The sequence below is a fragment of the Clinocottus analis genome, unplaced genomic scaffold, assembly GCF_023055335.1.
Source record: "Clinocottus analis isolate CAN_PGR_092001 unplaced genomic scaffold, fCliAna1.0.p SCAF_1, whole genome shotgun sequence".
Lineage (NCBI taxonomy): Eukaryota > Metazoa > Chordata > Actinopteri > Perciformes > Cottidae > Clinocottus > Clinocottus analis.
Window position 1 is genome coordinate 5907539 of NW_027175820.1, and position 17784 is coordinate 5925322.

General features: G+C 43.3%; 1 protein-coding gene across 1 annotated transcript; it reads right to left on the minus strand.

Annotated features, from left to right (window-relative positions):
• Positions 1-1112: 1112 nt before the first annotated feature.
• On the minus strand, positions 1113-17288 carry jph3a (junctophilin 3a). The gene is made up of 5 exons (XM_068577755.1): positions 15943-17288; positions 6549-7329; positions 5768-5892; positions 3272-4512; positions 1113-1975 (listed from the first exon to the last, which is right to left on the minus strand). Exons 1-5 carry the CDS (start codon positions 16322-16324, stop codon positions 1895-1897), a joined length of 2610 nt encoding a protein of 869 aa, XP_068433856.1. The 5' UTR covers positions 16325-17288; the 3' UTR covers positions 1113-1894.
• Positions 17289-17784: the final 496 nt, after the last annotated feature.

The following is a 17784-nucleotide window of genomic DNA, read 5'->3' on the forward strand; positions in this document are numbered from 1 at the left end:
ACTGAATCGGTAGCAATAAACCACACCAAACACATTAATTTCAAACATTTCATTATTTTCTCCACATTAACTTCGAAACAACCTCATAAACCAAAGAGTAAGAAAGAGCATGCTCGGGCATGCAATGATGTCACAACATGATGATGCCACTGGGTGCGAAGTATAAAACATACAGTAGCAGAGAGTTTCTTTTTATATCATTCATAGACTCGGGTACCGTTTCGGTAATCCACTGAGAGTTTTTAATAAAAGCTAGCGTTTATTTTACACCGCTCTCCACGTCTCACGTAGCCTTGTGTTGCTGGATCTAAAAGAGACGAAGGGGAGAAGAGACTCACAGACCGACACCAGATTGAGCAGGCTGAACAAACATGCTGAAAAAAATCTCATCCGGCCCAAAAAAAAGTGTCTGGAAATGACACCATGTAATACCCCATTTCCCCCTTTGTGACTGGTCCGAAAGGGAACTGGGAGAGAGAGACAAAACAGTGCATGCCATTTCAGGGTGAGAGGGAGGTGTGTGTCTGTGTCTGTGTCTGTGTGTGTCGGGCAGGAACAGGAGTGGGTGGGGGTCACCTTCCTTAATGTTGAAGGCCACCCGTCTCCTCTGAGCCTGGGTGTTTTATTATCTCGCGTCAGGGGAGTTTTTCAAAACAAATTGAAGACGGAAGATGAATAAATACGAGGCACTCAGCATTCTCTCTGTCTTGCAAACGGCAACAAAGTAACAAACTTGAATAATAATGACACATACACATATATAGTAGAATTAGTGGTTATAACATAACAGTCTCAAGGCTGTACAAAGGGGCAAGGCAGAACCCTCCTCACGATGTCAGCAGGTAAATGTGTATGTTTTTTTGTTTTTTCATTAATTTTTTTAAATAATTTCTGCGTGCGAATGTGTTTCACTTAACAATAAATTCAGGAAGTTCCTCAAGGTTTTTCGACTTATGGGAGGTGTTGGTCGCTGTTGAACCTGATTTCGGTCAGATTCTGTGATTTTGATTGGATGTGAAGTGGCGGCTGATTATTTATATATATATATATATATATATATATATATATATATATATATATATATATATATATATATATATATTTGAGTTATTTAAAAAAAAAAAATCTTCCAAATCTCTGCCGGCACACACACAGCCGTGTGCGAATGGAAGTGACGACCGAGGGGTGGCGTAATGCAGACACAAATAAAAGAAACGTAAACATTAACAGTGATGTTAAAGGGATAGAAAATGCACTTTTTAAAAAAAAAGCCGACACAGCCTCATGCAATGGTTGTGTGTGCAGTTCGTAGTGTAAGAAAGAAAAGAACAATGACAGAGCCCTTTAAAATGGATCTACTCTTGCAGCATAGTTCTGTATGGAGCGCATAGTGCGAATAGGGGTTAGAGACTGGTGGATGGAGGAGGGAGGGGGGGGCAACAGGGGGATGGGCTAAAAGGCAGAAAGGGGTTTGGGATGGAGTGTGTGCCGAGCTCTTAGTTACCGTGTTTGTCACGATAACCAGGAAACAAGGGTTGCTATATTTTTCTGGTCTATAGAATGATGAAAAAATGGTCAAAAACAGCCAGTTCCATCTTCAGTCCATTTACCAGCTGATGGGCACCCATGCACCCGCGTGTCCCGCGTTAGTTTTAAAGCTGCACTCTTCTTCTTCCTCTTCTATGGTGGCAAAGCTAAACGTGTGTAGCATCTGGATAGGAACGTCGCTTTCATAGGAACTCAAACGGGCTTCAAATGAGGGGAAAAGACCGCAACAAAAGGCTCTCCGCTGTGTCCGTCTCTCGGGCCGTGGGCTCCAGTCGAGCAGGCAGAATGTCGTAATATAATATACCGTAGTTATCAATAAGTCTTAGTAGATCATACCTGTATACGCTTAAATAAAGAAGTGAATGAAAAGAATGGCTACTCCAATATTGAGTAAAATGACCATAACCACCAGGATAGAGCTGGAGCCCTGCAAGACAAGAGAGGAGGGAAGAAGAAGTTTAGTGGATGCAAATAAATAAACCCTCCAAAAACGACTTCACTTTTCTGAAAACTGCAAAAAGACACATTAGAATAAAGGTGATCAAGTATTGGTTGTAATAAATCCTTCATTTAGATGAATGTAATCATTTTCTTCTTGTTTGTAGTTCTGCACTTCAGTACAAACTTTAAGGTATTTTACTTGAGTATTTACATTTCATGCTGCGCTATACTTCTATTTAACTTTTTAACTGCACTATTTTAATATCACAGCGCCTACTTCCTACTTTAGTGAGTTTACAAACCAAACGTGATCAGTCCATAAAATATGATACAGTGCTTTAGATTAAACTATCCAGCAGTAGATAAAGTACTTCTTTAAAGTAAATCTGTAATTAAAAAGCATCAGTAATGATATTCCAATAATATAATGATAATATGACTCTGTGCCAAACAAATACTTCTATTCTAATACTTTAATACAACATGTTGCTGTTTAAAAGTGTAGGACCCTATACTACAACACTTATTTAAAGGTAACATGTCATGCTCATTTCCAGGGTCATACTTGTATTTTAGGCATCTACTAAAACATGTTTATACGCTTTAATGGTAAAAAAAACAACCTTATATTTGTTCTTATGCTGTCTATCTGAATGTATTTACTCGTCTGTCTGAAACACTCCATTTTAATGCCGGTCTCTTTAAACTCTGTCACAGCACCTACCAGCATTAGAAGGAACAAAGACGTAGAAAACATCTGCTTCATCTTATTTGCTTTTTGTTCTCTCTGACAAACAATTTCAAACAATTTGTTTTCCTCACTCTGGATCCTCATTTCAAACTTTTATTTGAATGATATCCTCAATTTGAGTCCGCTGAGCCTCTTGGGTAATCTAATACATCATATGTCTTTATGTCAGTTTGGTGTGGTAAACGGCTCTGAATACTACAGTAACCATGAGCCTCAGCGACAAACAAACAGGAAGACAATGAGTTTCTCTGCACCGAAATGTGGTCATGAGATTTAGAAAAACGTGATTAATGCATTTACCCACAGCACCACCCGGAGGAGGGTATCTTAGAAAGTAGTCCCTGTTGATTCAGTACCTTCACCGCCACACACGTCAACACGTTTAAATTGTGTTAATGCAACAATTATTTGATCATGAGTTAACTGCATTTTTTATTCCCCCTCCCTGCTTTTGCTGGTTATTCAAAGTTAAATAGTGAATTAACTGGATTGTGGTCACGCGACTCTGCACGATCCAACACGTGGACTCACTGAGTTTGATTTGAGGGTGAGAAGCTCTCCTTCCTGCTCCAGAGTGATGGGTTGAGACTTGAGGGGCGGGGAGAGGGTAAGGTCCCTGTGCAGCGGCCACTCCTCCAGCTCCGCCCCCACATTCAGGCTGTCCAGCATCTGTACAGAGTCCATGGACCCCTCTCTGACGGGCCGTAGAGCCCGGGCTCGCAGCCGGTTGTTCTTGGGGGCCGGGGACTCCGGGCCCAGCCCCTGAGGCGCCTGCGAGTCCGGACACTGAAGCCTCATGTCGACCGTGTAGTCGCTCATCCTCTCCTCATCCTGCTCGGTGAGGCGCGAGTGGGCAGGGCTCCACCTTAGGGTGCTTTCAGCAGTCCAGCCCCCGGTAAGGCCCTCCGGCCTTTGGTCCATTACGGCGTGCTCGCTAAGCTTGTGGTTGGACGGGTTGTGTTGCTTCGGGTGGTGGTTTGAGTAGACATGCTCTCGGGGGTTGTAGCTGGAAGAGACGTGGTCCTTTGCACTGTGATTAGAGGAGATATAGTCTTGGGACTTGTGATTGGAAGAAGCATGCTCAGAAGTCTTGTGATTGGACATGTTGTGTTCCAAGGCCTTGTGATTGGATAAAATGTGCACCTGCGGCTTGTAAATGGAAGAGGCGTGCTCGCAGGCTTTGTGATTGGTGGAAGAATGATCCCGTGTTTTGTGGTTGGAGGACGAGTACTCCCTGGACTTGTGATTGGAAGAGGCTTGCTTGGAAGGCTTTTGGTTGGAGAGGGAGTGCTCCCAGGCTCTGTAGGAGGAGGCGTGCTCCCGCGGCTTGTGATTTGACGAAGACTTCTGCTTGTGGTTGGACAAAGGGGCCTGCTCGTGGCCATTAATCTGCCCCTCCTGCTCCTCCAGGAGGGAGGGCGTGGTGGAGCGGCTGCTGCCGCCGCGCTCCGGGTACATATCGTCGGTCCAATTGTTAGCCCCGCCCCTCGGCAGGTCCACGCCCCGCCCCTCCACCAGCACCTGGATTTCGGCGGCGCCCTGATCGTCGACGGCGGTCTGGCGCATGAAGCAAGCGTTTCTGGGCCGGTGGGCGTGCTTGGACGGGCTGCGGGGGGGCGAGGCCGGCACGCTTAGCACGGGGCTGAGATCAGGCGTTACCACGGGCGGCGTGGTGTCCGGCGTGCACAGCTCCGGACTGTCGGTTCCCGTGGAGATCACTTCGTGGTCTTTGTCCTTGGCGTCCTGGCGCTTGGGCCTCTGACATTCGAGCCCTTCGAAAAACAGTCGGAGAAGAACACACAGTGAGGGGATTTGGCAGCAAGAGAGAGAGAGTGTGAGTGTGTGTCTGTGTGTGTGTGTGTGTGTGTGTGTTTTATCAGAATGCCGTGTAACAAAAGGAGAGAAAAGCTGCACATAAACTGAATCTGTTGTCGTCGCTGTTTGTTGGCTTAGAGAGGATTAACTAAATGAATTTCTCAAAGGTTTAAATCCTCCTGTAGTTTATTACCAGATCAAAACTTGTGTGTAAACACGGAGCCCGCCTGTAAATCCACACATTTGACATGTTCTTTTGGAAAGAATCCAGGTACTTCTACAGGCTCTTATGTAGATTTTAAATGGAGATAATGAGTGCGATGCCCTTTGTCCCGACTTGTGACTACTTGTCTCAGCGCGGGTCTCTGGAGGGGATGCAGCCACATGGTGTGGCAGAAATGGGCAATAAAAACAAAACAAAATGAACAATTAAAGATGCGAAACAAAGTAAAGCTGTCCTATCACATTTACACACACACAGCAGAAACATTTGCACAGGAGCTTCATTTGATTTGACGAGATTATTTGTATCAACAAACTGATTTGTCGTCGCCGTTCTGTGGTGAGATTACATCACCAGATTATTAGTAGCAAAGAGTTCTCAGGGTTTGGTTGTCCGACACCTTTAGTGGTGATTAAGATACTGAATAAATCAATTAAATTAAACTAAAAACTGAATAAAAGAGAACAGAAAAAACATCACATTTTGTAAACAGTATAAAGCAATGACTTTTGAGCGAAGACTTGTTTTAACTTGACTCAATTACATTTTTTTAATTGATAAATTCACTAATTGTTCCAGCTCTGCGCTGAGATGACATCACCAGTATATTATCTGCAAATCCATTTTTATTTTTACACGTTTTTGCATCCAGCAATTTCAATAATTAAATACACAAATGATACAAATGAATCTGTTTGCTGACACAAGAGCAAAGCAGCAAACGTATAAATCACAGGGCGGCTGTGGCTCAGCGGGAGGAGCGGGTTGTCACCACAAGGTTTGATGCCTTCCGTCCTCATAGACCCCACGTTGCTCTTTTACAGCAGCTCACTGGTCCTGATGCTGACAGGACGGTTCACCGCAGAGCTCATGCTCCATGTATGCACCTATGTGCCTGTGCTATTTGTAATGTAGGTATCTTAAAAGCGGCTTGTTTATTCGCTGGACTTTAGAAGTGGACACCCGTCCGGGTTGTGTCGTCCACTCACCGTTCCCGTAGATGTGGAAGGAGGGTGAGAGCTCTTTGGCAGCGATGCGGGCCAGTCGACACTCCTCCGTGGCCTTCAGCGCCACTCCTTCAGCGGCCTCCGCCTTCCCACGAGCATGGCTCATCCTGGACAGGTCAGGTGGAAATATTTGAGGAATTTACATTTTATGTAACTTTATATTTTTACTACATCTCAGAGGTAAATTCTTTTTACTCCACCAAATGTATCGGTCAACTTGAGTTACTTTTTAGATGAGAGTTTTTCTTCCTGTTTAGGTAAAACCTGGTGTCTCTCCATGTGTTGATGTTGAAATGTTGAATGTTTGTGATAAACTGAAGGATGATGTTTTTCCTGTATGTGTTTCTACTTATTCAGATATATAAACTTTACAAAAAACTCTTGCATTAGCTGGAAAATACATCCTCACAAAGCTGAAAACAGGTTTTAGTTTTTAAAGATACAATTTTCTCTCGGCGAGGACGCTACAAACATGATGATCTCATATCTGATGCACTGACTGTACAGGAGTTACAATACATTAATGCAGCAGTTATATTAATTCAGAAGCAACAAATATAATAGTTCAAATCTGACTGATTTAACTTTTGATGCTTTAAGTACATTTGACTGATACATACTTTTACTTAAATTAACATCTTTAAAAGCAGGACAAAGCATATCGTACAGATCGCAAAACCGTCTGAGACAATTTGTGATATTGTGGCTATACAAATAAATAAAAATAAAATAAAATAAATGCAATGAAACAGTAGCATGTTACCTCGACATGGCGATCTCTGCTTTCTGCTTGGAGATGTCTGCAGCCTTCACCGCGGCCTCCACGGCCCGGTCCACCTTCTCCCGGATCTTGCTGGCCCTCAGTGGGATCAGGTTCTTGCGTTTCCCGCTCACCAACGCGTTCTGCTTATACTTCCCTTCCTCCTTGGTGCCGTCGGGGAAGCTGGTGCACCCGTAGCCGTGCCTTTTGTTTCCCACCCACTCACCTTCGTAGTGCAGGCCGTCCGAGCGCCGGCTGACGCCCCAGCCGGCCCTCTGGTCGCTCCGCCACTCGCCGGCGTACATCTCGGTGACGGTGGCGTCCACGGGGGCGCCCTGCTCGCTCTCACCGGCGTTGGAGTGGATGTCGGATGCGGCAGAGCTGACGGTGCTCATGCCCGCCTCGCTGCAGAAGGAGCTCTGCTTGCTGAGCTGACTGGCCAGCGAGCTTTTGGACTCGGAGCGCCGCAGCTTCAGGCCGCTCAGGATGGACTGCCGGAAGCGGCCCTTCCGCTTCCGCTGGCGCTCGGCCTCGCTGGGCGCCGTCAGGACGAAGCCCCCGCGGCCCACGGGGCTCCCGGCCAGCCCGGCCGCCACACCGTCCGTGGGCGTGGTGGCGGCACCGTCCTCCAGCACAGCCGGCGGGCCGTGGCTGTGCTCGGAGCGGAGGGAGTTTATGGATGTTCGCAGGGGGAAGAGGATGACAGCCGCCATGCCGTACGGCACGCTCTGCCGCACGCCATAGCCGTGACGCATCCCGCCCAGCCACTGGCCTTGGTAGGTTCCTGGGAGACAGATTCATGTTTATAAACTTTGCACAGGCATTGTGTGTTCCCTGAAGATACATCCTGCTGGGTTTGACGGTTCCCTGACAGTTACTTGTTCAGATCGGGTGTGCGAGTAAAATCTCCCAACATTCACCGAAGGGATCGGCACAACATTCATGTTTCCCAGAGGATAAATCGTAATTTAGTGATCCTTTAGCTTTGTTACTTTTCCTTGACAGCTATTGAGTGGATTGCCATGACATGTATATGTCCCCGAGAGGATGAATCCTCCTAACTGCCCCCCCTATAACACCACCATGATCAGGTTCAAGTGGTTGCTACTCAGGAATAAGATCTGTAAAAATAAATCGGTGTCAAGCAGAGGCCTCTTTGCTCAATGTTAAGCTGGAGAAGACCCACATAAACCCAGAATATCACCAGATACTCAGCGTTTCCCAGACTGCAGCAAAGTACACGCGCTATTTAAAAACTGACCAAGAATAGTATAAGTACACAGTACTTATAAAGTGAATCTGACGTCTTTGTGCCAAAGTTGTTTAAGATTTTGGAAGATTAGTTCCACGTTATTGTAGTTTTACAAGCGTGTCAGAGCACTACGATGGCCTTCTGGTGAAATATCATTACATTCATTCTATAAATATACGTATAATAGTTGTCGGCCCCTGTTTAGAGCTGGACGGTGCTTTGATCGGCCAGTCAGCGTTCCAGGGGCGGGACTTAGCAATAGTTCAATTCAAAACCAAAAACTATGATCAATCAAAAAAAAAAGGATAAATGTCATCGTCAATAAATTTTAAATCGTCACAATCCAAACATTTTACACAGGAAGTTGGCTGACTGATCATAATTTGTCATATTGGAAGATTCAAATGTTATTGTAAAAATACAAATTAGATTGTGTTGAGGTCGAATGACAAGTTCTGGTTAGAATTGCATGCATAGCCAATATGAATGCTCTGATTGAGCTCCCTGCTATGCTTTGTATTGATTTAAATGTTTTATTTTGCATTTTCAATCATTTTCATTCCAATTTATAAGAAAAAAAAGGGTTCTGGTTCCATCCCAAACTGTCTAATTGTTACTATGACTTAAGTATTTTAAAACGGGTACTGAACTTGTTAAAAGTTGCTTCTTTACACATCAAGCAGATGAATGTGAGTCCAACATTGTCTCTCTTTGACTCTGTTTTTGGTCTCTACCAACTCCAAAATCAAAGTGTCTGTCACTTCAGCGGCTAAACGCTCCTCTCTGTTTACCAGCTCATTTCTTAGCCGTTGACTGCTGCTGAGTGGGCAGTGTTCCGGTCCATCAGGAGTTTTAATGTGAAAACAGCTTGAACCGAAAACAATAAAATGGTTGTAAAACCAAAGACAACGAGCTAAAAGACAGTAAAATGGAAGCTAAGTGATAATTCTCTGCGAGGTTGTCACGACGAGCGTTTTATTTCATCGCGTAAAAATTTGCTTGATATACGACGGCAGCCCTGTCAACAGAAGTTATTTTCTCTAAGTGCCTTTAAACGTTCGAACAGATATTTAACTGTTAGAAAGAAGCTTTGCTCACTTCCTAATGTTTGTTTTTCAAATTGAATCTCAGATGATTGATGGTGACAAAGAATGACTACTTCAGTTTCTCCATAAGAAATATGTCACACTCTTGGCCCGAGGTCACCGTGAGAGGCATCTCCCACTGCTTTATAATTAAGGCCACACACATGTGATGAAACGCAAGCGACAATACGGATGTTTACAACTGTGCTGTGCTGTTGAAGGGAAGAGAAGCGCTTTGTGCTTGTATAATCACAGCTTTAGATTTGGGAGTGACCGGCGCTACATGGGTCACAGTCGTCAGTATATATACTCTGCGAGTGGTTTAGAAGAAAAAAAAAATCACTGACAAGGAACAAATAATCTGCAGCGTGAGCAGAAAACAGGAAAAAACATATAATTTATTCATTTTTGTTTCACCATTTCCTCTTAGTTGAAAAGTAATTCCTCGTCATTAGAATCAGAAGCTGTTTATTACCAAGTATGTTTCACATACCAGGAATTTGTCTTTGCGGGATTTGCATACATTATACAATGAACAGTCAACTTAGATAACATAACTTTAAACTGTAAGTGTATGTCTTGAATATGTCTTGAATCCCTTTTTCATATAATGTGTGTTGTATGCGTAATGTAGAGCTGGAGCTGTCCGTAGTGCTGAAATGAAACCCTGATAGACACATTGAGGTTTACACTTTACTATGCTGTTCTTCTTTTAAAATATGACTGTGTCCCATGTCAATATATATGAATAATACATAGTTTAAAGGTACTGTTTGTCACGATACCAAAATTAAGACTTCGATATGATACCTGCTATTAATATCACGATACCGATACTTACGATATGATACTAGAATTCGATACAATACCATAAATACAATACAATACTGGTATATTTATCTATAATAGTAATAAATAAAACATCTGTATGGTTCCCTTTTTGACCAGCTTGTTTCTGCCCAGCTTTTTGAACACTTGACAAATGGCATTAATATTAGTATTAGCATACAGCAAGATATTAATGAAAACTACATGGTGCTATATCATAGCATTGATTATACACGGCTATGTAGGTTTATTGTCCGGATGACTACAAAGTTATTTCCATAAGTATGAGCAATTGTAGATAATAATACTCCATGCTACTACTACTACTACTAATAATAATTTTACAGATGTGTGTTTTATGTGAAAAAAATAATAAAGCTATCATACAGGTACATTAAAGATTGACACATAATTAAAGGGTAATTTCTGCCCTTTATTGAAAAATGTACTTATTAATAATATTGAACTAATTAGCTCAAGATCCACCCTCAGGCTCCACCAGCATGTCACCATTTTGCATCAATTGTGTTTCATTTGGTACACTTTTGTGTGCATTCTGACCTCCATCCATCCATCCATCCATCCATTATCTTAACCGCTGATCCTCATTTGGGTCGCGGGGCGCTGGAGCCGATCCCAGCTGTCAATGGGCGAAGGCAGGGTACACCCTGGACAAGTCAGCAGTCCATCACAGGGCAGACATATAGACAGACAACCATTCACGCTCACATTCACACCTACGGGCAATTTAGAGTCCAATTAACCTATAGAGCATGTCTTTGGACTGTGGCGCTGCCACGGGGAGAACATGCAAACTCCACACAGCATTCTGACCTCATGATCCTAAATGCTTGTCGTCAAACTAGGCTAATGCTCCTCGTGGCTGTATATGGGTGAGCTTGGGGTTTTTCATGTTCATAATTACATTTGCTTACCTGTCGTTCGTTAAACGCTTTAAAAAGCTCGGGCTGTCTGCTTGAAAGCTGCTTGGCCATGTTTGACGTGTTACCTCTCTTTGTCTGTGTTGCTTTAAAGCACGTTTTACAGACGGGTCTGTCGGTGTCAGTGGGCTTTTCCCTCACAGTCTGCACTGTCTCCAAAGTATCTCCAGATTACACTCCTGGCGTCTTTTTTTTTTTCTACAAGCAGAGGACGGTAGCAGGAGCTCCTGGGCTCAGGCCATGTCTCCCTCGGTCACTGCTGTGAGCCTTAAGCCCCGCCCCCCTGAGCTCCGTCTCCATGCACTCTCTGCATGAGAGAAGCGCTGTTTTGCGAAAGAACCAATACTTAAAATATGCAAAATCGGTAGCGCGGTACTTTTTTAGTATCGGTATACCGTGAAACATTATAAAATATAATGTTAATGCAAGGAGTCTAATTCAACTTCGCATACAAGCTAAATGTTATTTTTCAAAGATTTGTTTTTCATTTGTTTCCTGCAGCTGTTTCACCACTACTGTTTTTTTATTTATTATTTTGCAGCTTTGCACAGCCCCTTACATTCACTTTTTACATTTACCTGGATTACTAACTATTGCCCCAAAATCCCCAAATTGACAGATGTTGGCCACTCAGGGGCAGAACAACAAGCTGTAAATTGTGTTTGCAAACATTAGATTGCTTAAACATACAGTAAAATGCTAGTTCATACACTAACTATTTACTTCTACTAATCTTCTACTTAAGTAGCATTGCAGAAATACTCTGTTAAGTAATAATCTTGCATTGAATATTTTAACTCAAAGTATTAGCATCAACATATATTTGGAGTACCAAAAGTGAAAGTACTGATTATACAGAATTTACAATAATAATGCCTATTGGTTTAAAATTATCAATAGATTAACTTCATTCTAACCCTATGTCCATGCTGGAGTGAATACACTATATGCATTAGTGTAGTACTGTATATCGTGTATTCAATCCAGCTACACACAGTAGTAGTATGTACACCGTAACGCAATACCACACATCGATTCTATACTTTACTCTGACGATGTAGTGTTTTGTTTAGATTAATTAAAGTCAAAACAGAGTGCAGAATAAATAAAAATGTGTGCTATTGATGAAGAATTTCCTCCCCCAATGCAATGCAAAAGGGAAGAGAGGAGCTGCTCACAACTGCAAAATATACTTGTTGGTTAAACAAGCAAATCATATATTCAATATGTTTGGCTAGTTATTATTCTCCTAAAGTCTAGTGATTTTTTTTTTACTTAAAGAGAAGTAGCAATGAAAGTGTAGAAATACAATTTGTGCATTCAAAATTAATTAAAGCAAGTAAAAGTAAAACAGTATTACAGTATTGTATGTTAAGGTCAGCAATTGATTCACTTTATACAAAAGCAATAAGTGCATTTCATGTTTTCCAATTTGGTTCAGTTTTTCTTCCTGAGTGAGAAAAGTCCAGTCTGTGTTGTCTTGAACAAGTGCACTGAAGTCTAGTTGAATGAGGTGGAGATGTGAAAGACAGCTGACAGGTATCAGCGATGGCTTTGTGCATGCGCGATTAATGTTCAATCTGGATGCTGAGCTGGCAGCGTGAGCCTGCCGGTGGACTGACCGCCGGTGAAGCTTTGTGAGGCGAGCGACTCAGCGGTAACGCTGCTGCTCGCTGAGAAGAGAAACTACATAACAATACGTGCTTTCACGTCAGGCTCAAGTCGCCAAATCGGTGCGCGCGCACCTCTGAGGCTACAGAGGTGCGCGCGCACCTACAAAAATTGCCTTCAAAGTAAAAGCAAATTAAAACTTTAAAAAATGCAGTTAACACATGCTCAAATAATTAATGCTGTTAATTGATTTAAAATTTAATGCGTTATTAACACATTAACTTGCCCGGCCCTAATATATATATATATATATATATATATATATATATATATATATATATATATATATATATATATATATATATATATATATATATATATATATGATTGTAACTACAATTTGTACATATAAATAATTGGATATATATATATATATATATATATATATATATATATATATATATATATATATATATATATATATATATATATATGTATGTGTGTGTGTGTGTGTGTATTTTTGGATTATAATTGTTAATGTGTTTATCAATTGGATTATTTCCTCTAAAGGTGGAACACATTTTAATTACTTTATGTACTGCTTAACTTAAAATAATATATCATAATATAATAGTTGTATTTTTAAATGAAACACCTCAAAATTGGTCTGTAATTGAATAAACTAACTTGTATAGTTATTTTCTATTGCATTATGTCCACTTAGTACAAATAAAGTACATTAGTCAAAGTGTTTTGTTTTTAACATCTTTCTTTGCGTATTAGCTAATTTACAGACATTTTCCTTTTCAAAGCTTTTCAAGGCTCCACAAACTAAAAGCATCCGGTGTCGATCCGGAGCTGTCCGAGGTGCTGAAACTGTCTGTTGGACCTGTCTGTACAAGCTGCGTGTGTCCTATAAGATGGTTTTCATCATTTTTAATAAGCACCTGCGCCAATTGTGTGTGTATGTGTGTGTGTGTGTGTGTGTGTGTGTGTGTGTGTGTGTGTGTGTGTGTGTGTGTGTGTGTGCGTGTGTGTGTGTTTGTGTGTGCGTGTGTGTGTGTGTGTGTGTGTGTGTGTGTGTGTAAAACACTATCCTGCACATTTATTGGGTTGTGGAAAATGTGTCAGCTCGTGCGTGCTATATTCATCTGTCGGCGGTCTTCCACGTGAGCACAAGAGCGGAGCAGAGCGGTCGCGTGACGCAGTCTTTTAAGAAAAAAAATTCCTCTCTTCACCATCTTTGTTAGAGATTTTACTGTCTCGTGTTGAAACAGTCGGTGTGAGGATGTGAGCCTCAACCTCACGCAAAACAACATTCAACACACTCACACACACACACACACACACACACACACACACACACACACACACACACACACACACCGTGTTTTGATTCCAACTGCATCACTTATTGACCTGGCTTCCATCATTCGGGTCCCGTGCGGCGCCAGGGCTGCATCGGCTATCAAACGGCCTAGATTTACAAATGAGAGCGACAGAGGCATCAAGCCAATCGGAGAGGCAGAGGAGCCGCCAGTGGGTCTCTAGTGACACGCTGACCCGCTGTCTCCACGTTACTATGACGACAGAGGGCGTGATGCACAGGGGAGAGTGGCGAAGGCGTGTTTTTATAAATACGTGCGCGTCTATACAGACGACGCAATGAGACTTCCACATGGCTTTATTTCTAATATTAAAAACACGTCCTTCTGTTTTTATAGAAATGATAATAATGATAAAGACCGGTCAGTCGGCCAAAAATCTTGGACCTCCTGATGAGGCAATGGGCCCACCGACATAAAGAAGGGCCCCAACACTGGAGCAAGACAACCAGACTAAAAGAGAAATGGTTCCGCTCTTAGTCGTCTTTTTGGGTGTCATTGTAGTCAGCTTGTGTCTCTTTGTAATTCTTTCATGTTTCTTTGTAGTCACTGTGTGTCTCTTTGTAGTCCCTGTGAGTCTCTTTGTAGTTATTTTGTGTCTCTTTGTAGTTTTCTTGTGTCTCTTTGTAGTCATCTTGTGTCTCTTTGTAGTTGTTTTGTGTTTCTTTGTAGGCACAGTGTGTCTCTTTGTAGTGTTCTTGTGTAACTTTGGAGACATATTGAGTCTCCTTGTAGTCACTGTGTGTCTCTGTGCAGACACTGTGTGTCTCTTTGTGGTCACGATGTGTCTCCTTGTAGTCACTGTGTGTCTCTTTGTAGTCTCTATGTGTCTACAATTATGTCCAGTCTACTGCTTAACTTAAACCTTTAGTCCAGTCTACTCCTGCACAAAGACAGGATGTTGGAAATGGAAGCAGGTTTTTGATGATCTCAGGATATTAGGCCTTGGTTTTAATCCCGAACACCGGCAGAGTTTCATTTTTGGGGAAAGGTATCATGTAACTTCTTGACTGATGTTCTGTCTGAGGTTCCACACAGACGGATGTATCCGGTCATTTTTCAAAATAAAACATATTTCAGGCCTTCATCTATTTATTAAAGAAACTAAATTCATTCATTCTTTCTGTGGCCCGGTACCAAGGGACCCACGGACCGGTACTGGGTGACAACTCCTACATAGCGTCATATTGCTTTTTGAAGAAGTATGATGATAAATTCATAGTAGATGCAAAAGTATACTCATGTGCAATTTATTATGTTGAACATTGTTGCTCTTGGATGGATCACAGCCAACACAATTATTTTCAACACACTTTTTGTCCTTGGTCATGGTGGCCACAGCACTGAAAATAATAAACTTAAAAATTATCAAAATTCTGACCCTTTGCTTTATTATTAAAAGCATTTACTTGTACTTTTACTTTCAGTGCTCAAGTACATTTTATAGCAGAAAAAATACTTTTGATACTTAAGTACAGAAAATGTCTGATACTTTAAGCCTTTTACTCAAGTAGTATTCTAATAGGCGACTTTCACCTTTACTGGAGTCATTTTCCAATAAGGTATCGTTACTTTTAATCAAGTATAGCTTTGGGTACTTTATATACCACTGGTTTGTAGTCACTGTATGTCTTATAGTGATCTAGTGTCTCTTAGTAGTCATTTTGTGTCTCTTTGTAATAATTCTGTGTCTCTCCGTAGTCATCTTGCATTCGTTTGTGTGTGTTTTTGTGTGTATTTTTAGTCATCATCTCGTCATTTTTTGTGCTTCTGTAATCATTTTTGTGTCATTGTATTTCTTTCAGTCGATTCTGCAAGTAGTTTCAAACCCTCAGATGCTTTTGGCTGAAAAACTGCAGCAAAACTTTCAATACTTTCTATAATACTAAATCTTTAGTTCATGCTGGAGATGAAGAGTCTGAGTCCTCTCTCAAGCTTCCTTCCACACAGATACCACTCTTCTGCATAAATATTACACTTAATACTTTTCAATATATGGGTTGCGCTCTAGGGCGCCTCGGCCCAATAGGCGTGCTCTGTAATCCAACATGTGGATGTGACCTACATGTTATTTATGTAGCCTACATTTGAGATGTGATACGGGGGATTTTAGCAGCAGGCTAAGTAAACAAGTCGCTCCACTTGCTGCCTGAATATCAGTTTAGCGAGCAAGAGGAGAGAATTTGTTTAGTCCCAAAGGACTGAGTGTGATCTCTAAACTGGTGTCTGTGAGAAGATACTCGGAGCGTAAAGTGAACTTTCCTCTGCAGAAAAATAGCTTTTAAGCCTCCTTACCTCCATCAGAGTAGGTTTCAGTGCCATACCCATCCTGCAGCCCGTTGCTCCACGTCCCCTCGTACCGGGCCCCGCTCGCCGTGCTCTCCAGCTGCCCGTAGCGACCTTTGAACCCCTGCGTCCACTCCCCTCTGTACTCCCAGCGGCCCTTGCTCTCCACGCCGATGCCATGCCGCTTGCCCTGCGCCCATGTGCCCTGGTAGCTGTTCCCGCTGGGCCATGTGTACACGCCCAGGACCTCGAAGCCGTGGCTCCAGGCGCCCGCAAACTCGCCCTGACCCTGGGGCCCCGTGCACACCCCTCGTCCATGGGCTTTACCCTGCTCCCACCCCCCGCAGTACGACCCCCCGTCATCAAAGTCAAACCTGCCTCCAGTGGACATGCATGAAACAGGTTTCGGCAAATCCTTAGAACGTCAAGAAAAAACAAAACAAGGGTCCGGTTCACTCAGGAGGAGCCAAATAGGGAGTAGGCCCCGTTTTAAGCTAATAGCATGGAGGTGCAGGCCCTCAACTCTCCCTCTCCTCAGTTAGTTTAGGATGTAAAACACCAGCTCCTCGTTTTATGTGCAGCAGGACCCGGCCCGAAGAGCATCGCCTCACGATGGAGAAGCAGCCTAAGCCTCAGCGACGGCTCTGGAGTGACGAACGTAGCTGCTGTGCATGCTGCTTCCCATGGGCATGCAGGCTCGGAGTGCTTCTCATCCTCCTCCTCCTCCACTTCCTCCTCCACCTTCCTGCCCCGCGCAGCCTCGCAGCCGGTGAGCTCGCCGGCCCTGTCAGCCTCAGCCCTTGCAGCGGGGCGCTCCAGACAAGCAAGGCCTAGGCTTTTCCAGCAGTCCCAGAGGCCCACAGAGCGGCGGCGGCGGCAGCGGCAGCGATACTGGTGGCAACTATAGCGACCAAGCTCAGCTTAATCAGACATTACAGCATCCACACATCCGCTGCCGCACCGGCACACAGTGAGGGAGGCAGGAGGAGCAGGATGCTGCACTGGTACGCCATTAGTAAAAAAAATCAAATAAAAAATTGGAGAAGTTGGAGCTCGGTAGCTGTCGGCCTGTAAAAGGGGGCTCAGAGACACACATCCGTAACCAGCCTCAGCCTTCAGCAGACATAACAGACGGGGAACATGTCCTCGTCCTCCACTCGGCTGCGCTGTGATCGGAAGATGAGCCTCCCTCCTGGAGACGAGGATGTGAAGAAGAAAATAATGAATTATTCCTCTGCCTCTCCCTTTGTCTTCTCCATATTAGTGCTGGCACAAAAATCTGGATTGTTGTTGTATCCCAATTCCACCAAGTCATCTGTCCTCTCTTGTTTTTCAGGCCTCTCTCTCTCTCACTCTCTCTCACACACTCTCTCTCTCTCTCTCTCTCTCTCTCTCTAAAATCTGCTCATTACAGGACTGTTCCACCCCAGCCAATACCCCTCCCCCACACACACAGAGACACCGAGCGCACACACTCCTTCTCCCGGCTCTTAAAGAGATAGAGACGGAGGGATGCTGCGACCGGCTGCATGCACGGAGCTCACTGCTCTCTCCCTTTGGGGATACAGCCTGCTTTTCCTAATTAACCAGCCTCCTCATTTCTCTTCGTCCACTCTTTCCCAGATTGAAACTGGTCAGTCAGCAGTCTGTTTCCCTGATAACTGGAGGTTTGTGAGCTCATTGATCCCGTGCCCATCTCTCTCTCCCCAAAGCTAATTGCTGTTAGTCTTTCTTTTCCGCTGCAGGCAACCCAGGGGACATAAGTGTCACTTGAGGAAGCTTCATTTGACCCAGGCTGACCTTTTAAACACCCAAATACATTTCTGACGCCGTCGGCTGGAGCTTCACCAC

What these genes read in the sequence shown, in the direction of transcription:
- jph3a (XM_068577755.1), bottom strand. Translation starts at nt 16,324, where the DNA reads ATGTCCACTGGAGGCAGGTTTGACTTTGATGACGGGGGGTCGTACTGC. An exon ending in GCAGAGATCGCCATGTCGAG is followed by an intron (nt 5,893 to 6,548) that starts GTAACATGCTAC and finishes TGACCTGTCCAG; the next exon opens with GATGAGCCATGCTCGTGGGA. An exon ending in CTTCCACATCTACGGGAACG is followed by an intron (nt 4,513 to 5,767) that starts GTGAGTGGACGA and finishes TGTTTTTCGAAG; the next exon opens with GGCTCGAATGTCAGAGGCCC.